The sequence below is a fragment of the Amblyomma americanum genome, chromosome 7 (genome assembly GCF_052857255.1).
Source record: "Amblyomma americanum isolate KBUSLIRL-KWMA chromosome 7, ASM5285725v1, whole genome shotgun sequence".
NCBI lineage: Eukaryota > Metazoa > Arthropoda > Arachnida > Ixodida > Ixodidae > Amblyomma > Amblyomma americanum.
The window spans coordinates 21,676,211-21,697,356 of record NC_135503.1 but is presented as its reverse complement, the minus strand read 5'-3'; the positions used below and the strand labels follow the sequence as shown (position 1 = coordinate 21,697,356).

General features: G+C 49.7%; 1 protein-coding gene across 1 annotated transcript in view; it reads left to right on the top strand.

Moving 5' to 3' along the window:
• Dys (Dystrophin) overlaps positions 1 to 21,146 on the top strand; it is a 421,748-nt gene that overhangs the window by 299,361 nt on the left and 101,241 nt on the right. Inside the window, exon 41 of the mRNA XM_077631460.1 lies at positions 14,898 to 15,118. Within this exon, the coding sequence (XP_077487586.1) occupies positions 14,898 to 15,118 (221 nt within the window). The remainder of the gene's footprint in view (positions 1 to 14,897; positions 15,119 to 21,146) is intronic.

Below are 21,146 nucleotides of genomic sequence, written 5' to 3'. Positions count from 1 at the left end.
GGCGGCGCTTGTCGCTCCCGTCATTCCCTGCCTTTCCCTCCCGGAGGATTCTCCGCGCTGTATCGCCGCCGCCGACGGTTGCGTGTTTGTGTCGCGTCTTCCTTTTCGCACGTCCGCTACGTTTTGCGTGGCGCTGATGTCGCGCGTTCGCTTTCAGCTTTCATCTTTTTTTTTTTTTTTTGTGGCCGCCTTTTCGGCGTGGTCGCGCTTGTGCGCGCTTTAGGTTATTTACGCGTCGTAATGTGCTGGAATAATCTGCCATCGCACACCGCGACTGAAAGTGACCTTAAAAAAGTTTCAGGACCTCCTAACTCAACTGCCTGCCTAGCATTGCTCATTATTGCTTTTATCACTTGTTTCATTCAGATGCGTTGTTATTTTTTACAAAGAGTTGCGTTACTTCTCTAATGCACCTTTTGCTTTTTATTGGTCATAATCAGGTCATTTTGTGATTTCTTCTAGTATTATGTGTGTTTACTGAATCCCTTGAGCTTACCGGATGGTACCAATGCTCCACCTATGTGATACCCTCGGCTAGAGGGTCTTTAGGAGTACATTGAATAAATAAATACTGTGCTACCTTTGAGACCATTCGTTCCCACCCCCTTCCTCCGACGCTGTATCTCTTCTCCCTTTTTTTTTAACGAAATTGCTTGTTTTCGGGTTGCAGCTGTTTTATTCTTTTTTTTTTTTTTGCGAACCCTTTTCCTTTACAATCTGCGTAGTTGAGACTTCCATTTGACACTTGGGGTAAAGCTGCTACCCGCAGATTGAGTTTTCGCGTTATGCATAGTAAACGTAATTATTTTCTTTGGGGTTACCTTTGGCACTCAAGATAACGTAAGCGCGTCGAACACTTTCGCTGCATAATGAGTGCTACTCTTCGAAATGAAAGCGTTAATGGATTATTAAGGAAAAAAAAAACAAAGCGCGTATAGGGCACACTCCTGCCCCAACGCGACGCGAGGGCATGTTTTGAGGATATTGTAGTAAAATTACGGTACTTTTGCTTCTGCTACTTTACGGATCACGGTATATATCTAAAACCATGAAGGAAGCAGCCGCGGAGCTCCTGACTTTGGGGGTTCTTTTCCGCTATAAAGCCTGTCGCACCGTGCCTCGATCTTCCGCCTCCTGCTGACCTTTTTGTTTGCTGGTGTCTCTCCTGAGTGCAGGCTTCCGTGCTGAAATAGTTGTAGCGCGCGTCGTGTCTGTATTTCCTTTGCTTTTGCAGCTATATTTCTCTACGTGTGTGCTCACTAGGTTTTTCTGAACTATTCTGCATCAGTTTTTGCTGCTGCTTGTGCAGTTTGATTACTGTCTTTCTTTTCCTATCCACCTCTCTCTGTTTTCGGAGGGTGAGTTTAGTATTTTGACAATCGTCTAACGTTGCGAATAATGCCGAGAAACGTGAACCATCGCAATGGCACTGCCGATTATTAATTTTAAAGCAACGACAACTCGCCGCGGTAGCTCAGTGGTTAGGGCGCTCGGCTGCTGATCCGGAGTTTCCCGGGTTCGAACCCGACCGGCGCCCGTGTACTGTGCGATGTCAGTGCACGTTAAAGATCCCCAGGCGGTCGAAATTATTCCGGAGCCCTCGACTACGGCGCCTTTTTCCTCTTTTTCTTCTTTTACTCCCTCCCTTATCCCTTCCCTTACGGCGCGGTTCAGGTGTCCAACGATATATGAGGACAGATACTGCGCATTTCCTTTCCCCCAAAACCAATTATATATAAGCAACGACATATACATGTCAAAGCATTACGTCAACAGGCAATATAAGGAGTCCCCAGGATGAGGACTCTCTATATAGGGTGTTTCATCTAAGACCTTTTCCGCTTTTTTTCGGCATAGCATTGTCAGCGCAGTAGTACACATCAGAATACAGCAAAAACGTGCTAGCTTAGCAGGGTGATTAACTAATATTGAATGGTAAACTTTTTAGCTATTACTTTTAGGCTCCTTAGTCCTTGAGAGGCGTGTAGCGCACCGTAAGAATTATCCATATTAGTTTTCAGAATCACGAAAACGCGCTTACCCTCGGCGCTGTGGCCCAACAAATTTGGGCTATGGTCGACGAGTTACGTTCACTGGAGAGGTTGCTTTGCCTGCAAGCTTCTCGAAAGCGCATGTATTTGGGCGCTATGTAGCCAAAACTTCTCGGGCCACAGCGCCGAGGACGACCGCGTTTTCGAAATTCTAAAAACTGATATGAATATTACTTACGGTGGGCTTTTTAAAATTGAAGGAGCCTAACAGTTACAGTTAAAAAGTTAACTATTCAATATTAGTTAACAGACTTCTAGTTAGCACGCTTTTCTCTTATGCTGATATACTACACGCTCACAATGCTGTGCCGAACAAAGCACTCTTCTAACTCTAAAAGCGTGTCTTAAATATACTGTAGAGTCCCTCGGTGGAACACCCTGTTTATCAAGTTATTTTGGGCGGCGTTTCTCTGGGTTTTGTTTTTGCTTCTAAGTGGATTGCTCAACTCACCGAGGAAGTTTTTTTTTTTTTTTTTGCAGCCATAATACAAACCCTCACTGCATGGTAACGCGTTCGCTTTCTACCTAACCCAACATTTCCGCTGAATTAGAGCCATGGTTTTGTCTTTCTGCATGTCTGCCCTTGCACCTTTTCGACCCTGCGCGCGTTTATCTCTTCTTTATAGCCTTCCTCGAGCCACCAGGACGGTTTTCCCCCTTGACTCATTACTTGTCCACCATTGCTGCTTATTTGTTTGTTTTTTTTCGTCTTTCCCATTGCGTGTTTTTCCCCTAGTCCTATCTAGGGGCTTTGTTCTGCGCGTTGTACGCCCACTGATGTCTTATTTTGGGACAGATATCATTTCTTCTTTGGAAGCAGTGCTGTACCTCCGTTGAAGGGCGTGTCTTTGCTTGCTCCTCAGAATTAGTACGGACGGCTTCCGTGGCTCGCGGCGAATTTTTGGCGCAGCTATAATTCAGCCTGTTTTATTTTCTCTGCTTTCGGGGAAATAAACGTGTCGTCGTAGACTTCACCGTGTAAGCCGCTCATGTTTCACGCCGCTCGCGTTTCTCCCGTCCTTCTCTCGCGCAACGCGGGCACGGGTCGTGTAATTAACGTTACTTCCCGTCTCGCTTTGTTTTTTTTTATACCTGTTATGGATGCTGAAGCTGCAGTTTCTTTTGGAAAATCCAGTAGTCCTGTTATCCGGGGAAACATGCACCCTTCAGAGCCTCTGAAATATTCTAGCAGGTTTTGTCGATTATCGGGACACAATTTTAGAACGTTCGCCGCAAAAAAAAAAAAAAGAAACTGGATTTCGGGAGTAGCTTAATCGTCGTTTTCAGCCAGTCTAAGCGTAATGTACGAAGGTCGCACTTCCCGACATTGGCGCTGTGGACGAAAGGGCTCAGCGCCTACTAGATGATGAGTACAGATAGATAGTAGATACATCAGCGCCCCCTCTGAATCGGTGCGGTGGCGAGTGCCACCTTGCGTAGTAAATTATGATGCGTGAAGGCGTCGCGCCGCCGCAGGAATGTGCGCGCATTCTTGGTGCGTTCTCAGCAGACATTCAAATAAAGGCTGTATAAATTGGTAGCCAAGAGGCTTTGTGATAGCGGGCGGTTTCCTTTTTTTTTTCTTTGTAGACCTGGCTGATATGAAAATTTGTGTTGCTATCAGATTTAATGACCCGCCGCGGTGGCTCAGTGGTTAGGGCGCTCGGCTACTGCTCCGGAGTTCCCGGGTTCGAACCCGACCACGGCGGCTGCGTTTTTATGGAGGCAAAACGCTAAGGCTCCCGTGTGCTGTGCGATGTCAGTGCACGTTAAAGATCCCCATGTGGTCGAAATTATTCCGGAGCCCTCCACTACGGCACCTCTTTCTTCCTTTCTTCTTTCACTCCCTCCTTTATCCCTTCCCTTGCGGCGCGGTTCAGGTGTCCAACGATATATGAGACAGGTACTGCGCCATTTCCTTTCCCCCAAAACCAATTATTATTATTATTATTGCTATCAGATTTAATGTTGTCCTGAAGTACAGATCTTTGGCTCTCTGTTTCTTCTGCACTCCCCCCTCCTCCTCTTATTGCTTTTTTTTTTGTGAGCGAAATTTTCTTTTCACTGGCGTCTGTGAAAGCCGTACTGTCAACGAGGCCGATTTAAGCGTTTCACTCTTTTTCTTTCTCTCTCTCTCTTTGTCTCATATTCACTAGAAATGTCTTGTTTATTGCTCAAAAACCATCTGCTGCACTGGCGTGATCATTCGCCGCGGCCAAGTTCAGTTTTCGCTTTTTTATATGATAATGCGGTTCTTCCTTTTTCTATTTTATTTTCATTACGTCCTTCCTGCCTGCTAGCTTCTGGGCCTAACCTATGGGTTTGTCGAACGATGAGATTAACGGTGTTTATTTTCGCCATGTACGTTGGTGGCTTGATTTTTACGTCGGCTTGATTCGTTCGTGAGTTATTTGTTCGCGGGCTGCTGCTTTCCCCCGACTAACGCGATTAAGCGGGTGACCAGGGAACCGCTGGAACCGCTGAGCGCGAATTAGCGGTAAAGGTAGGCCCGGAGGTTCGTGGTTAACTGGTTGCTGTGCCCCTGCGTTTTTCCGCTAGCTTCTTCCACTCCCGTTTTTTTTTTGTTGTCTTTACCTTACGCGTGGACTGTCCCGCTAATATGGTCAGATCTCTCTTTGCCTTACGCTGTCGCGGATTCCACGAGCGTTCGCTAATTGATAAACACGCCTGGAAGAGCCTCTTTATGAAGTCTAATTAGTATGCTCTAGAGCTCCGGGTTGTTTGCGGTCACTGTAATGTTGGAGCAAGGGTCTTGGAGGGTTTGGCTGAGATTTAGCGGCGCTGAAGCTGTCGTAACGCGGAGAGATTAATTTTGGTTGCCAGTAAGCACGTCTGAACGGTCCGCTTTGCTAGGATCCGGAGCTCATGGGTTCGAGCGCTGGAGTGTGACGGTAAAAGGTGCGATTAATTTCGGCAGAAAGCTCAGGTCGTGGACCTCTTCTAATGAAGGCGTATAGGGGAGGGGCCTTTGCTTTGATTGCCCCGAGAAGGGTCAATTTGCGTCGGCGGATTCTTTGGCCAATCCCTCTGCCTGCCTAACTTATCGCCAATCTCTTTTTCTCTCTCTGTCTCGCTCATCGATTGCAAACTTGTTGTAGAGAACAGGAGAGAGAAAAAAAAAGAGCATTCCGCTGTGATGACATGCTATGTTACGTCGTGTTAGTTAATAATAATAATAATTGGTTTTTGGTGGAAAGGAAATGGCGCAGTATCTGTCTCATATATCGTTGGACACCTGAACCGCGCCGTAAGGGAAGGGATAAAGGAGGGAGTGAAAGAAGAAAGAGAGAAATAGGTGCCGTAGTGGAGGGCTCCGGAATAATTTCAACCACCTGGGGATCTTTAACGTGCACTGACATCGCACAGCACACGGGCGCCTTTGCGTTTTTCTTCCATAAAAACGCAGCCGCCGCGGTCGGGATCGAACCCGGTAACTCCGGATCACTAGTCGTGTTAGTTGCGAAATAGTTTTTCTGTCTGTCTGTCTGTCCAACCCGAATTTGTGCGCGCAAGCGATGCGCTTTTCTTGCCGTGGTACTACCCCGGTAGTTACCCCTAGGCGAGCCTTGCGTTCGTCGCTTGGAGTGGAGTCGCTCGCGCAAACGCCCACTATGGACAGAAAATATCGAGCGGCATGTCGGCGCTGACGAAGCGAATCGGGGCAGGTGTGAGTTTGGGTAATGGATAATAGCAGTGCGTCGCACTGATGGGCCAGGTTCGTTGCGTCAAGCGGTAGACGCGTCGTGGATTCGCTGCAGTGCTCAAGCTCACTCAACGACAGGTATTCGTTATGCATGCTTTACTTTCTTTGGCCGATCGAACCCTACGCTTTTCCGTAGTGAAAGCTTGTCCTGCCCAGCAGACCTTTGCCCACTTTGTTTGGTGTATAGCTTTGCACTGCTAACTTTGCAGTATCCCTTCGTTTGACCAGCTTTCGGTGCAAATAGTAATGGCAAATTCGGTGCAATCAATTCGCACGCGTTATGTATACGATGCGGAAGTGCAACTCTGCTGTCCTGTTTAAGCAAAATGTTTTTTTATTGATGACCATAATGCCCGAAACTATTGAATTGCACCTTGCTGCTGGAGGTGTGCTAAGTTAATCGGCTTTGTGAACTATAATCGTCTTGCAGTGTACTACACCGTCCACACTGTTCGCTGCCTGTAGTCGCTTTGTTTGGTGGAGTTCAGTAGTTTAGCGAAACGTTAAGAGCAACTTTTCATTCCAGGACAAAACGCTCCGGTTTCATTGCTAGCCCCTAACCTTACGAAACAAAGCAAGCGGCTAACCTACACAAATTTTTGCGCGGTTCACTGCGTTTTACATAGTTCGCTTCACAAACTGAAAGCAGTTTTTTTTTTGTTGCTCGAGTGCGTTATGGAAAGCGGCTTCCTTCACTATGTGCATTCTCGTTATTCGTTATGTTTTTAATTTTTTTTCCCACACTCGAGTCTCCCTCTTTACTCGCCTCCGTTCCTCATTCCCATCGCGCATTCCGCGAGCCCTCCTTGTTACCGTCCGAGCGAGAGGTGGTATTTTCCGCTCTTCACGTTTTCTTGTGACACATGCGAGCGCAGTACTCTCTTTTTTTTTTAGCGTCGCCCATTCTTTACATCTTTCTACCTCGTTTTTTTTTTTTACGCCCCTCTGGCCCTGTGCGCCGCCGACACACAGTTGTCGGCTGAGCGAGTTTGTTACCTAAGGACCACTTTACGGCGGGGCCCCGGGCTCATGCCCGCGCGCGCTCTCTGGCTTTGTGCGCGAAACCCCTTCATTTTCTCGTCCCTCCTCCGACTGTCGAGGGCTCCCGCTTGCGCTTCTCACACGTACACCGAGAGCCGCAGCGAGAACTCGCGAGAGCCCCCTCCCCGCCCCATTCGGCCTTTCTCCTCCTCCTCCTCCTCCTCCTCCTCCTCCTCCTCCTCCTCCTCCTCCTCCTCCTCCTCTTCCTCCTCCTCCTCCTTTTTCTTGTTCTTGACGTTCTCTGCGTGCTCCCTGCGCATTTGAAATAACGAGGTGTCGTTTGTCTCTGGGTCCCGAGAAATGCGCCGTTGGGGGTCTCGAGCTTCGTTTCGCACCTCGCGCTGCGCCGGACTGCCTTTTTTTTTTTTCCCCCGCACCTTCCTTCTCGTGGCTGCCGCGATGAGCCTGCCGCTTCGTACGCGTTGGCGTCGTTCACGCTGACCGGGATTTGTTTCCGAGCCGTGCTCCCTCCCGCGTTCCGTTTATTTCCGCTTGGAACTAGTTCTGCCTTCGCCGCACACGCCAGGCGCCAAGTGCTGTGCCGCATGCCCGGGTGTGCGTGAGAGCTTTTGCACTCGGCCGCCGAGAACAAAGGGTTCGTCAGTCTGCCGAGGACACTGTTTTTCTCTGTGGGAAATGAATAATAATAATTGGTTTTTGGGGAAAGGAAATGGCGCAGTATCTGTCTCACATATCGGCGGACACCTGAACCGCGCCGTAAAGGAAGGGATAAAAGAGAGAGTGAAAGAAGAAAGGAAGAAAGGTGTCGTAGCGGAGTCTCCGGAATAATTTCTACCACCTGGGGATCTTTAACTTCTTTCACTCCCTCCCTTATCCCTTCCCTTACGGCGCGGTTCAGGTGTCCAACGATATATGAGACAGATACTGCGCCATTTCCTTTCCCCCAAAAAAACCAATTAAAAAAATCTTTAACGTGCACTGCATCGCACAGCACACGGGCGCCTTGGCGTTTTGCCTCCATAAAAACGCAACCGCCGCGGTCGCGTTCAGTTGTCTGTGGGCACAGCGTGTATTTTCCGGAGTGTCACCTCTAATAATAGTAGTAAGTGACTGGATGCTCGAGATGCATTCTTTTTCATATTAGAGCTACCCGTAGCTGCGATAAGAGTCAGCTCGGGGCACTTTTTAAGGTTGTGAAGCTGTGGCGTTTGGCTACTGACCACGCGTTAGAAGCGAGTTCGATCCCAGCCGCGGCGGACGCGTTTCCTTGGAAGCAATACGCGAAAAGCGTTCGCCTGCATCGATTTCAGAAGCATGTCTTAGAATCACGGGTGGTGGCATCTAATCCGGAGCCCTCCACTGGGAAATGTCATGTTGCCCACAAATCAATCAATCAATCAATCAATCAATCAATCAATCAATCAATCAATCAATCAATCAATCAATCAATTAATCAGCCAACCAACAAATCAATCGCGTTTTTTTTCATTCATTTTGTGTTCGTACTTTGTGTTTCGACACCGGTAACCTTTTTCGCTCCCGGCTTGTGCCCATGCTAATTACTTGTAGCGAATCGTGACAGGCGCGTCTGATGACGATGTCGAGGGAGCCAGCGAAGAGGAAGACGAAGCGTCGTCCTAGTGCACGAGACATGGCTGCTCGCGCGTGGACTGGCTGTTCTTTGCGTCGCCCTCCGCTTGACTTTTCCCGAATTTAGCCCTCGGTTTTCCCTTCGTTTGAACCTCCTTTCAGACACAGTATACAGCTGTGCATGTAGGCAGGTCTTTGTCAGCGACCAGGCTGAACTTATCGTGCTTTTATCTAAGAAAGATGTACACGTTGTAGTAGCAATGACTAACAAGTAAAAACCCTGGCAACGTCTCACAGGTTAAATTGCCTTCTCTTGCGGGAAGAGCTGAAAGGACAGCTCAGCACACTCGAAGTTAGCTTCTTCTTTCCTTTGTGTGTGTTTGTGTGCGTGTGTGGGGAGGGGGATAGGCGTTGCTTAGGTGAGCCAAACGAAAAAAAAGCAAAACTAGGAGGACAAGTCCCAGAGTTTTACAACACCAAAAGGCTAATCGAGCCAGCTGGAAAGAGTGGGTGAACATTTATCTTCCGAATCGGATACTTGGAGACCTCTGCCTTCGCTTCTCTGGCGGCAAATCAAATTATCGCCGACAACAAGCCGGTCCCGCTGTGCTTGGCGGGTGAGTGACCCCGAAAGGAAGCGCGGCGCGTCTGGCGGAGATAACCGGGTTTGTACTTGAGCCGCTCTTAGCGCATTCCAGTTAAATTCCGGAGCGGTGAAAGATCGCCAGAAAAGGAACAAAGGCGATTCAAAGAAGAAATAGAAAAAGGAGGTATAGCAAGGGAGAAACATAATCCAGCGCGCGCACCCTCACCGCTGGCGTTCACCTCGAGACACTCCCCCCCTTGCCATCTTTATCGAACGCTCGCACTTTGTATCACTGTTTGTACGCGTCTCTTCGGCCGTCTTTGCCCTCGCTCTTAAGGTCATCCGATCGGCGTGCTCTTGAGGACAGGCGCCGTCGGCACTCTGTCTTCCTCCCCCGTATAGATTAGCATAGGGGCCGCTTCTGCTGTCGCTATACCACCGGCACTGGCTGACTGGGCAGATTCCTCGGACGACGACGGGGAATTTTTGTGCACTTGTCCTCCTTTTCCTTATACCTCTTCTTCCCCATTTCCCGAGGTGCTGGGGGGCGGGGATCCTTCCCCTTGTGTCCCCTCTTCCCATTTTTCACGAGACGCTGGGGAGGAAACAACGCGTAGCGTTCCATCTCTGCCCCCGACCGAGTAATTAGGGGCATAATTAAAGGATTTAATCGCGCCGCGTGTCTTTTTGTTGTCATTATTACTGGACGCTCTTGCGCGCGCATTCCGGTCGGAAGTGACTTTCTCCTTTTTTTTTTGCGTTACATTCGCTGCTGGATGCGAAGTGAGGGCCAGGAGTGCGCGCCACGTTGTCAGCCGCTTGCCTTTTGAGCGCCAGCGCTTTGCCGGCTGCAGTGACTCGAGGGCTAACGACGTGCTGTGCCGCTGGGCGCGAGGTAGCTAGTTCGAATACCCTCGGTCGCTGCCACCGGATTTTTGTGGGGCGATGTTCGAACAGCGCCGGTTCACTGGGACTTCCATGAACAAAACCTGTCCATGGCTGAAAAAGTGCAACGATTTTATTGGGACATTCCATTATATTATCGTTTTTACCGCTTATTGTCGTTGGTTCCAGTGAAGCCACGTCCAGGGTTTGGTCCTGTTATCTCGCCGAAGTCTAGCGATAGCGCCGACGTTTCGTCGATTGAGCCAGTGACAGTAAGCGGGAAAAATAGAAGTGGGATGGAATCGGATAAAAACAAATTGTTAAATCATATCGACCCGTACACTGCACAACTGCGGGGTGCCTTGCAAGCCAGGTATGGCTTAATTAAGCGAGTAAAATTACGGCGGATTTTAATTCCGCGCCCTTCAGTATTTCATGCTTGGGTCGCCTTGTTTGACAGGGGCCATTTGTTCTTTTCGCAATGATCAGCGTTTAGGTTGCGATTTTTGTGTACGAGTGAAAACTTTCAAAACTAGAGGGGTAAAAAAAATTTCGTGCGGCGTCATTAAGGTGAAATGATGTTGTATAGTGTGTATTTGGTTTTAATGCTAGATAGCATTCAGGCTGTCGTCTCACGAAAAGAATTTCCCGGTTTCTCGGTAGCGAAATTCTCCGATTGGTCAATTCCCTTGTGGCGTCAGCCGTCGCGGTGGCTGAGTGGTTATGGCGCTCGGCTGCCGGCCCGAAAGACGCGGGTTCAATCCCGGCCGCGGCGGTCGAATTTCGATGGAGGCGAAATTCTAGAGGCCCGTGTACTGTGCGATGTCAGTGCACGTTAAAGAACCCCAGGTGGTCGAAATTTCCGGAGCCTTTCACTACGGCGTCTCTCATAGCCTGAGCTGCTTTGGGACGTTAAACCCCTGTAAACCAAACCAAACCTTGTGGCGTCATCAGGGCCACGTGACCCTAATTGACCAATCATAGAACACCGCGAAATTTGATATTCCCTATGAAGTTACTTGATTGCTCGGGAGAGGTCACTTGCCTTGTGACGTCATCGCAACCTGCCCACCGGATTTTGAGGAAACTGCCCACCGTTGCCAGATTCAATGTAGTTGACACCTGCACACCGTGGCGCTGCGCATGAGCCTTACGCGAGCGCGGGAGTAGCGACTTGGGTCTTGCAAGCCCCACCGGTAGCCGTGTTTCGAACAGTCAACTTCCGGGGCAGTGGGGCATCGCTTAACCGCTGCACCACTGCGCCAGCAGTGTTATGAGAGCTGCCGGCTATCTATGAATGTTATTGACTATTGGCTATCTATGAATGTTATGTTGCGTCATTAACACCGCACCACCAATCGACCAATCATAGGGCACCGCCAAACTTTAATTTGTGAGGACTCCCAAATTTTGGAAATGACCCAGCCCCCCCAAAATTTTTAGGGTCCTTATTAATTTAATAATTAATAAGGACCCAAAATTAATAAGGACCCTACAAATTTTGGAAGTAGGCCCACTGTAGAAAATGGATTAAGATGGATTAGTTGGTCAGATTAGTATAACCCCATATGACATTCCAATGTAAAGTGTGGCGTCGACCGGTCGACATGACGTCCCATTAATGCGTTGTTAATTCCCTTGCACCTTCTAGCCCCTTGCAACTCAGTATTAGCTGGGACAAAGGAATTAGCCGTGGATTAAAGGAATTAACATTGACGTCATGACAGCTGGTCTACGCCATTGGCTGTACGGCCTCCTTGAAAGGACATCTGTCGCTGCATTCTTGAATTCTATCCCACTATAGGGCGGATTCGGATTTGCGGTCCTATCCAGCCATAGAGCTTGTCGGCATCGATATAATCTCTCTGCAGTGGCAGGATGAGTTGGCTAGAGGCCTAACTATTTATTTTTTCGCGTGAATTTTCGCTCTCGCTCTTTTTCAGTATACTGGCCCGTAACCGCATTTGTCTCACGGAAGTCCTTGCAGCAACGTATTTACCAGTCCAGGGCTTCTGATACCGCCGTGATGTGCCGGAATTCGCTATCATACGGGAGCGGCGTTAATATAATCTTGCCCGCGCTCTCGGAGCACGACCAATCCGCGCGCTCGAGCCGGAACTCCAGCGCTGTTGACCCGGAAACGATTGGCTTAAACTCTGATGACACGAGGATGAGGGTTGTTCGTCCCCTGCCTCGCGGTCTTTCCCTCTCTGGCGCTCACCCTGTCCTCCTTCGTTAACAAGGCACACGGGCAATAAGCTGGTCCGGTTCGCGGAACGAGGTATAAGGACCTCTTCGCCGTGCAGCGGAAGCTGCGTTAGCTTTCGGAGCCGTAATCAGCAAGCCGAAAGCGCTGGACGACCGCCGCGTCACTATTACGCCTTCCACGAAGCGACCATTGCTCGCATAATCGTCGTCTTCGAGAAACCTGGGCGGAGGGAGGATCGATTTCTCGGAAGCCGTTGACCTCCTCGTTGAGCCCAATCACGCGAGGCTTTCCTAAAGGTTCTGGGAGAATGCGGCGGAACGTTTTTCTGCGTATGGGCTGAGTCGCTGCACGGAACTGTCGCGGCGGCACGGATAGTGTACATTAGCGGAGCCCCGCCACACTTGCTCTCTGTCTCGGTGTTGCGTGCGTATGTTTGCGATGGACTTAGGAGATCGCGCGCGCTCGCATGCGCGCGGTAATCCGCCGCGCCCTCTTGCGTCGCGCTCGAGTGGCAGTGGCTCTTCGTCCTCGTCTCGGCAGAGCTCGGCCGCCGAAAGTCTTAATGAACCCTCGATCCGCTAGCCGGCCGGGGGTCAAGAAGCCCGGGACGATGTCCGGCCTGCTGTAAACTCGCCTTCCTTCCGAGGGAAGAGTGTTCGGCCGCGGTGGGGCGCTCGTTGTTGCCTCGGGGCTGTTTTCAGTGCGGGATGGGCGCTAAGAAGGGGCAAACACGTGCCGCTGCGCAGATGCTGCGAGAAGTGTTCGCAACGTCATTACCATCGTCCTCCTTGACAGCCGTGCCAAGACCATTACTAGGGCGATGCGACTTGCAGCTTCTTTCCGTGTTCTTGCTGGTCTGGTTCAGCCCGTGGCCGGTCCCACGATCCGGCGATTTTTCTACCTGTATTGCTTTTGCTTGTGTGTGTGTGTGTGTGTGTGTGTGTGTGTGTGTGTGTGTGTGTGTGTGCGTGTGCGTGTGCGTGTGCGTGTGCGTGTGTGTGTGTGTGAATTTTCGCCATGTTTTCCTGCGTTTTTCGTCATGTAGTGAATGTCGTCGCTCAGAGTCCATTTTCTATCTTTTCCCTTGCCACACCCTTTCTCTTCCCTGTCTTTTTGAAGGAAGCAATCGTGTCTCTTCTTGATGGATGCTACGAGGTTGTTTCATTTCCTTTTTGACTTTTCTTAATGTCATCAAATCGTATACTGTTAATTATAATTCGCTCCTCTTCGAGTATTCGTTACTTGATACCAGCTGCATCACTCAACCCTCTAGTTATTTCGTGAACAGGACTTCACACACTCGCTTTCTCACTGCGGGTCATTTTTTTTTGTTTTCGGAGCAGAGCCCTAGGCCCCTGTCCGGGGCCTTCGGAGCTGCTGTAAGCATATTCCACGTGTTTTCTGGGATCCCGGGTCCATGTTTTATCTAGAAAGTACAGTTTTATTGATGATATATTTTTTTCAGTAATGAGGTAAGCCCATATATGCAGCCAGGAATTTCTTTTGGGAGGGGCCCAAGGTAACCTTATCTGTTGGGAGGGGCAAAGGGCCAGCAGTACTGGTCCAACAAGAACAGTGCAAAAATATTAAGGGGGAGGGGCGAGTGGACCCCTTCGCCCCCCCCCCCCCCCCCCTCCCCTCCCCTCAGTCACTGAATGCGGGCCTGGATATGCCGGTTGCAATTACTGCAGGGAGGGCTGTCCCAGTGTGCACCGCAGGCAGCTAATTTCACGCCTCAGTTTGTTTCTTGTGCTTCTTTATTTTTTGTTTGAGGGAATTCCTTAATTTTTGTTGCGCATCTGTTGCCGTCACTTCTTAGCCCTGGACAGGGGTGAAAAATTTTTTTTTTCAAGCTAGTTGGGTGGTAGTGTCTCCTTCGTCTTTCTTCAAGTGTTTAATTAACCACATTCTGCACTGTGGGCTCAAAGTGTCTATAGTGGACAGTTTTTACGCGACAGTGGAGAGCGCGGCGTAGTTAGCGTCGTCACCGGTGTTGTGCGAACAATCCGGACTGGTCGAGAGGGTCGTGACGTCACACGTGGAGCTGTGGAATGTAAAGTGATTCAAACGTTAGGAAACTGCAATTAGAAGGTCTCAACATTACTCCAACGACATTAGGACGTGTAAGGATATAAAGTGAATGAATTGCGCTGAAAATAAAATTGTAGTACCTAGTCGGAAATCGAAACCTTGACCCTTACGTCAAGTGTCAGACACGCTACCATGTGTGTTCATATGGCCTGGTCAAAACAGGGCTTTATATATATGTAGCGTGGTCTTTCACGTAATGTGGGAACAGTGTCTGTGTATGCGGGGGCAAGGGGAACCGCTGACGGGGCTCATTAACGCTATCGTGTCATACCCTTAAAGGCGGAGCTTAGGTGTCCCCCACTTTTTTTCTCTTAGATTTTATTGTTGCATGGAGTAGCACGCTAAAAACACTTTTCATTTTTCGGGGTGAAAGCACTATTTCACTGGTAGAACCTGAATGCGCGAACAGATGAGCTTCGCTGGCCACTGCACGAGAGCACTAGGCTATTGCCGCAGCTGGTCACGCCTCATGTTAAACTGTCATACTCTCACTATGTGCATTGCACATCGCTGTCTTCATCAACTTGCATCTATGCGCAAAAGTGACGAAAGGAAAGGAAACTCACATAACTGGCTCCCTAGACCAATGGACACTTCACTCGTGTTTTCAGGTGTGTGGCGATGGTGTCCGCATGCAAAAAAAAAAAACTGCTTTCTAACAATATTTTGTGCTTAGCAAAGCTAGACCGCCAGGAATATATTTGCTCCTGCCGGTCTTTTGGTTGTTCCTGACGCGAGTGGCCTGTCTGTTGTACGCAGTGGCCAACCTTCGCGAGGAGTGGGACCGGAGCGAAACGGTGGCGCTCCAGCGGCGCCGCCAGCTCGAAGGGCTCGCCTCGGACGCTGGCCGCAGCCTGGACGACCGGCGGCGCGAACTCGAAGGATGGCTGAGCCGCATGGAGGCTCGCCTGGACCGCCAGGCCGCCGCGGGACCCCCGCACTCCCTGGAGGCGCTCGAGGCGCAGATCCGTGAGCAGAGGGTGAGTCGAATCGCAGCTCTGCGCAGTCTCTCCAAGAACGCGGCGCGAATGCCGCAGAAGGAGGGAGGAGGGATGGATCACGTGTGCTACTCTCGGCCGTTTAGTTGTCGGCACGACCGCCTCTATCAGGATACATGCACCGCACGCAGGTTTAAAAAGTCTGAGGTTAAGCGCAGGTAGATAGGCGCTAATAGGAGATCTCTTATTTGTACACATGTTCCAGTTAGCTTGCGCTATGCTTTCAAAAAAAAAAAAAGCGCGCTTTACTAAGGTTCGACTAGCCGAGGGTTGTAGATACTCGTCTTAACCGGGTCTGCATATTATGTTTAAAAATGTGGCTGCTTTGCTAATAAACGACGATAAGTTCGCTAACTTTTATTGTTGATTTTAGAGCGAAATTTTCGATATCGGAAGTATAAGAGGGTTTTGTGAAATGCCCGTTCAAGTTATTTTCGTCAAAGTAACTTCAGCGTGGTTCCTTTTGCAGAGCTTAAAGCAAATCCGGCTACTTTTAAACATTGTCAGGTGACTATGAGCTCGAATGCAAGTGGAACGAATTCGGTCAGGCAAAACCGCAAGGAATAACCCGGCCACCGGTCACAAGGATGGTTCACGAGGATGGACGAGTCGCTTCCTCCACCCACCGCGGTGGCTCAGGCGCTTTGGTGTTCGGCTGCCGAGCCCGCGGTAGCGAGATGGAATCCTACATCTCGACAAAAGTTAAATGCAAACTGCGCAAACGTGCTGTGCAGTGACAGTGTACACTTAAGAACCCCGTATGATCGAACTGAATCCGGAGCAGTGTAGTGGAGCGTCTCTCGTTGTCGGCCTGCAGCAAGCCCGTTATACTGTGTGGAACGGGCAGGGGCGCTATTTTTTATTGGTTTATGCTAGAACGTTACCAAAGTGTTTGCCTGCCTTCAGCGTCGGTTGTCAAACCAACGTAACGTAACGCGCAGTATGATGTAAAGTAGCGCAGTGTAACCTAACAAATTAACGTAACATTACAGCGTCGCTTTCTTTGTCCCGCCCTTTTTCTTCAATGTGAAAAGCTTCAACGGAATACCTCTCCGCTCCTGCCTGCCTGCAGCAGCCTGCTTTCGCGACATTCAGTAGTATATATGCCAACGTTGCCCCTCAGGGCGACTGACCGCTGGGGTAACATGCGCTGGAGTTGAGTAGAGACCACCCGCAGGCGACTAAACTTGTTTTTTTTCTCTCTCTCTCTATCTTGCATAGGATTGCATGTAACTGTACGTAATAGTGCTCAAAGGATTTGCATTGTATGTATCTGTATACAAAGCTCGAGCGGGTTCCTTCAGAGCACACTGCAACTTCGCGCGGTGCTTCGCCGCACAGTAAGGCAGCTTGCAGTGAAGCGACATTGCCGTTCAATCTGAGTGCAGGAAACGGCTGGGAAATAACTGCTCGAAGGTCACCCGTGGATAAGGTGTTAAAGACTGTGCCTGCGTTCGCAATATTCACTCTTCCAAATCGCTTTGTATTTTAAGCTGCGTAAAACAATGTGAGATAGCGCGCAAAGCGAGCTGTCTTGACGAAGATTATAGCAATAATTAATCCTTCTGTGCGTGCACCCAAATTCTTGTCGTGAATTATTTAAACGGAAAAAAATTGTTCTACGCGGTTCCGCCACGCGTTTACGTGTGAAAATAGCTTCTGTAACATTGGCGTGGTCAGTTTTCCAATGTTTTTTCGTTCATTCATTGCTGTCTACGTTGACGCCTATTGCGCTAGTAAAAGAATAGCCAACAGGCAAGCCTCGTTGAAGCGCTTGGAGCTCATTCCGCGTACCGGCTTTATAGCTGTGCTCAATTATTGCATGTTTGATTCACATCCTCCTTGGCGTCCGCTCCATATTGATGCGGCCCCTCCTGTAGCGCGCCTGCCCTCCTGATTTCTTTTTTATGTGCGCGAACCTCCTCTGCCCGCTTCGCTCTTCCTCCGCGGACCCGTTCCCTCTCGCCTCTTTCCGGCCTGCGGCTTTGTCAGTGGCGGCGTTCGCCAGGATACCGCTGAGCCGCTTTCGCGGTTTCCGCGCATAAAACATTCACACTCTCTCAGCTCTCCCACACGCGAACTCTCGTTTGTGTCGTCTGCGGTTCCGCTCAAACGAGCTATCGTGGCGTTTCCAGTCGCGACGTAGGCTGAAACTGTTTCGGTGCCGTGCTTTCGAAGGTTCATCCTAGCCTGGACTTGTAGTTTCACGCACTCTAGTCATGAGCGGTTAAGTTTTATGCGCACTGAAATATTGGATGGGTGTGAAACTATGAAGGCAATAGTTACAACTGTGGTGTGCGTTCTTATTTTGGCAACATAGGAATCTAGTAAATAAAGATAAAATAGTTGGGGCAGCATACATACAGCTAGCTCTCTGTTGCTTTTTAGAGGGAGAGTCGACGTTTCAGTCGTCGGAGGTTGTAATAAATAGCATTTTTCTTTACTGTGCAGAGTAATCGGCGGACTCGTATTCGGGCGCCTGGTCAGTGTGTCTGGGAAGAGTTAATTTTGCATTCGGCTGAAAAAAAGGCGTGTTGCCAGCGCTTCTGATTGATAATAGGAGACTCGTTTATTTTGCCATCATTATATCACACTTTTCGATTTTTGTGGACAACGGTCGTAAGAAGTATTGTCCAGTGCTCCGCAAACTGCTCCGAGAAACGTTTCGCAAATCCCCGCCGCTTCAAAAGATCGCGAAAGAATCTTAGCAAATAATTAGCTAACTGCAGCAACCGAAGAATTCTGTGATTGCCCTTGGCAACGACCTGGAGTGCCAATTTTATTCTGGTAAATTGTGGCAGTTTGTCTTTTTTTTCTCCTCAATTTCTGCTCGAGAAACTTCGAACGCACTTTTTGTGGTGAGGTGCCTGTATTGTTATAGCGGCTTTTTTTTTTTTTGCTAGTCCTTCTCCGGATCGGCTTTGAAAAGGCAAACTATGCTTCTCGGCCGATGTGTCCTTTGATGCGTAAGGGAAAGCGAGAGAAATAGATAGATAGATAGAGAGAGAGCGAGATAAAAGGTTCGCGTCGAAAAGCCGCGACGACATCGTCCTCCTCCGCTCCGCTCGTCTCCCGCGAATTCGTAGCAGCAGCAGCAGCAGCCCACCTCCGACCGTCTCTGGATGCGACGGCGAGCCGACGCGCGGACAATGAATTTCTCGGTGCTCGGACGACTCCGGCGGCTGGCTCGTTTGTAAAGCAAATAGTCGGCGCCCCACGGGCTTGAACGTTCCGGAAAACTCGTTTACCAAGGAGCACGGACGACGAAGGGAAAGGAGTGAGAGAGAAATAAAAGAGCGAGAGAGGGTGGAGTGGGGAATGAAAGCGCGGGGCTACGAAACGAGAAGAAGAGAGCAGTCAAACACGGGACACCGTCCCAGCGGACACCTAGATCGCGTAGATAAAGGAGAGCGAAATGAGATGTGCTCAGGGGCGACGAGGCGCGACCGGGGGTACGCTGGAGAGGACGAGGAAGAGAAAAATGTAAAGGGACGCGAAAAATGGGCTAGGATTGTTGCAGAAAGGAGAGAAGAACTTCCAAGCAAAGCAGGGGACAAGACGCACAGAGAGAAGGAGAATCTTAGAAGAGAAGAATGGTTTCTCATTTATTTATTCTTCTTTTTCTCGTCCGAGTCGAGTCTATGTATTCCGTTCATTTCTTGCCTTCTTATCTTTCGCGAGGTTTGTCGGGGGTCGGGCCCTTTTTCGCGGTGGCCTGGTCTCAAAACATATCCCCTGACAAGGCGGTCGGGGCAGTGCGACGTGTGGCAGCTAACTTGCGTTGTCGGCCGCAGATGCCCCGGCGCATCAAATGCCCATGAGGTGGATGCTTCCGTCTTTTTTTTTTTCTTTCTTCCGCTTAGCTTTTTTTTCTTCTCGTTACCGTATTACCTCCTTGCAGGACCGTGTCCGCGGTTTCTGTATCTTACGGCGATTCGCGTATACTTGTGGGTTCGCGTAGTCCTTACTGCCTGGCGCCTGTTATAGTTCAGTAGGGGAAATTCCGACCGCAGTTTTCGGTTATTCTCGCCCGACTGCGCGTCTTCGGTCTTTCCTCTTGTCACGCCGTCCACGTTGTTGGGTCCGTGTCGTGACTGCGTTTATACCTGGTTTCGCACCGCTGCGTATCCTCCGAACGCCTATAGGGCAGCGAGCAATCTTCCTCGCTACGCATCCGGCGCTTGTCACGTCGGAAAGGGGAGAGGAAAGTGAGATGAAAAATAAAAATAGAATGAGGAAGAAAGCGGGAGAGAACGGGAAATAAAGTTATTGAATAAATAAGTTTGAAGGTAGTCCTTCTGGTCGTGATGGATCGCATCGAATGTAAGAATTCAGAAGCGGACCTCTGGGGCCCTAGTGTGTCGTTTATAGAACTGCGAATGGGCGCTCTGCATCCATCTACCGTAATAGTGAGTGGGGACGAGGACGCGTTGTCTTCACGTCATTGAGCGTAATTTCATCGCACACCTGCATCCCCAGTAATTGATTATCCACCCTCAACCGCCATACATATCATCGTAATGATAAAAATATCCTATCCGTCTACGCGGGCGTCCTGTGCCATCCAGTGAATGTTATTTAAACAGTTCTCCTGCTCTTTATTCCTATTTTGAGCGAGGCTCCCTCTGGGAAAGAAAACGTCGCTCTATTTTTTTTTACCCGGCAGCGTAAGAGCCCCGTGTCGCAGTAAAGCCGGTGTCGGCGTTGCCGTCGACGTGGCGGAAAAATACGGATTGGTCGAAAATGTGGCCGTTACTGGAGGCTCCCATAGATGGCGTCAGCCGCACCAGCCGCTGATCACCATTCACTTCGATCACGGAGTCCTTCTCGATATGTACGTGACGATTTTGAATCAAACTGGAGGGAGGATTCTTAAATCCAGTTTTTATCGGCGCTAAATACGAATTTTGTTGCCGGAAAAAGGCCAACATTTCCAGTAAATTGCCGGAGAATCAATTCTTGCTGACAACAACAATTTGACGAATTGTCTGTGGTGTTTCTTTGAAAGGTTTGAGGTACACACTGACAGCGATCTAGTACGCATGTCTCCGTTGACCAGTGGCTAATTCGTCGTCGGCTGAGGTGCGCACTGGCGGCCGGAGTTGTGCGAAACGATACTTGAAGAAACCAGTGCTCGCGAAGTTATTTCTTCTTTACTTGTTTTTCCGCCTACCGTCTTCTCCTCTAGTAAGAACGCCAGTCGAGAGCGAATTCAAAGCAGCCGATTTAAGGTTTGCAGCTCAGAGCAAAAGGTATAAACACCGCCTTCGGCGAGAACGTGAAAACGCAAGACTCTTAGCGTGCGTAGGAGAGGCTGGGAATACACGTGCTAGCAATCAAACGTGGGTTAGGTAACCTTCTCAGTTTTTTTCTCTTTTTTTCTGCAACATTTCGGACGTGGAGTGATTCTCGAAACGGAGCGGACAATCAGTCTCCTCGTCGGACGCCAGATGCTTGCACCCCGCCGCTATCATTGCGTTCACTGGGCGCGATGATTAAGGTGGCGCCACTTTCCTCTCGTCCTTTGGCCTGTGCACAACTGGCTCGCCGGCTGGCCCGCAATTTCGGCGCGCCCAGCCGAGCCGAGCTGAGCCACAGCGCACGCGTTACCGTAGCTTTCGGCCGAGCTCGTCCGTGGCGCCAGCGCAATCCGCGCTTGCCCCCCGTATCGCGGCGATTTCTCGGCCGTTTCGTCTGAGGCGCGCGATGTAGTTGCCGCTCTTAACGCGCGCTGCCGTTCGCCCTGCCAGTTGATTTCTTCCGCGGGGGCTAATGAGAGGGAAAAAATGAGTGCGCGCCAGGGAGCAGAGATGAACGGGACAGGCTCTGCCGCTCCCTACTCCGCCTCCCTGTTTCACCGTTTCCTTTCCCCACGCGCCTCACCGCCACCACTCTAGCGGACCATTCGCAGCTGTGCCTCTGCTATATATATATATATATATATATATATATATATATATATATATATATATATATATATATATAGCTCTTGTATGTGACTCCGCCCCGC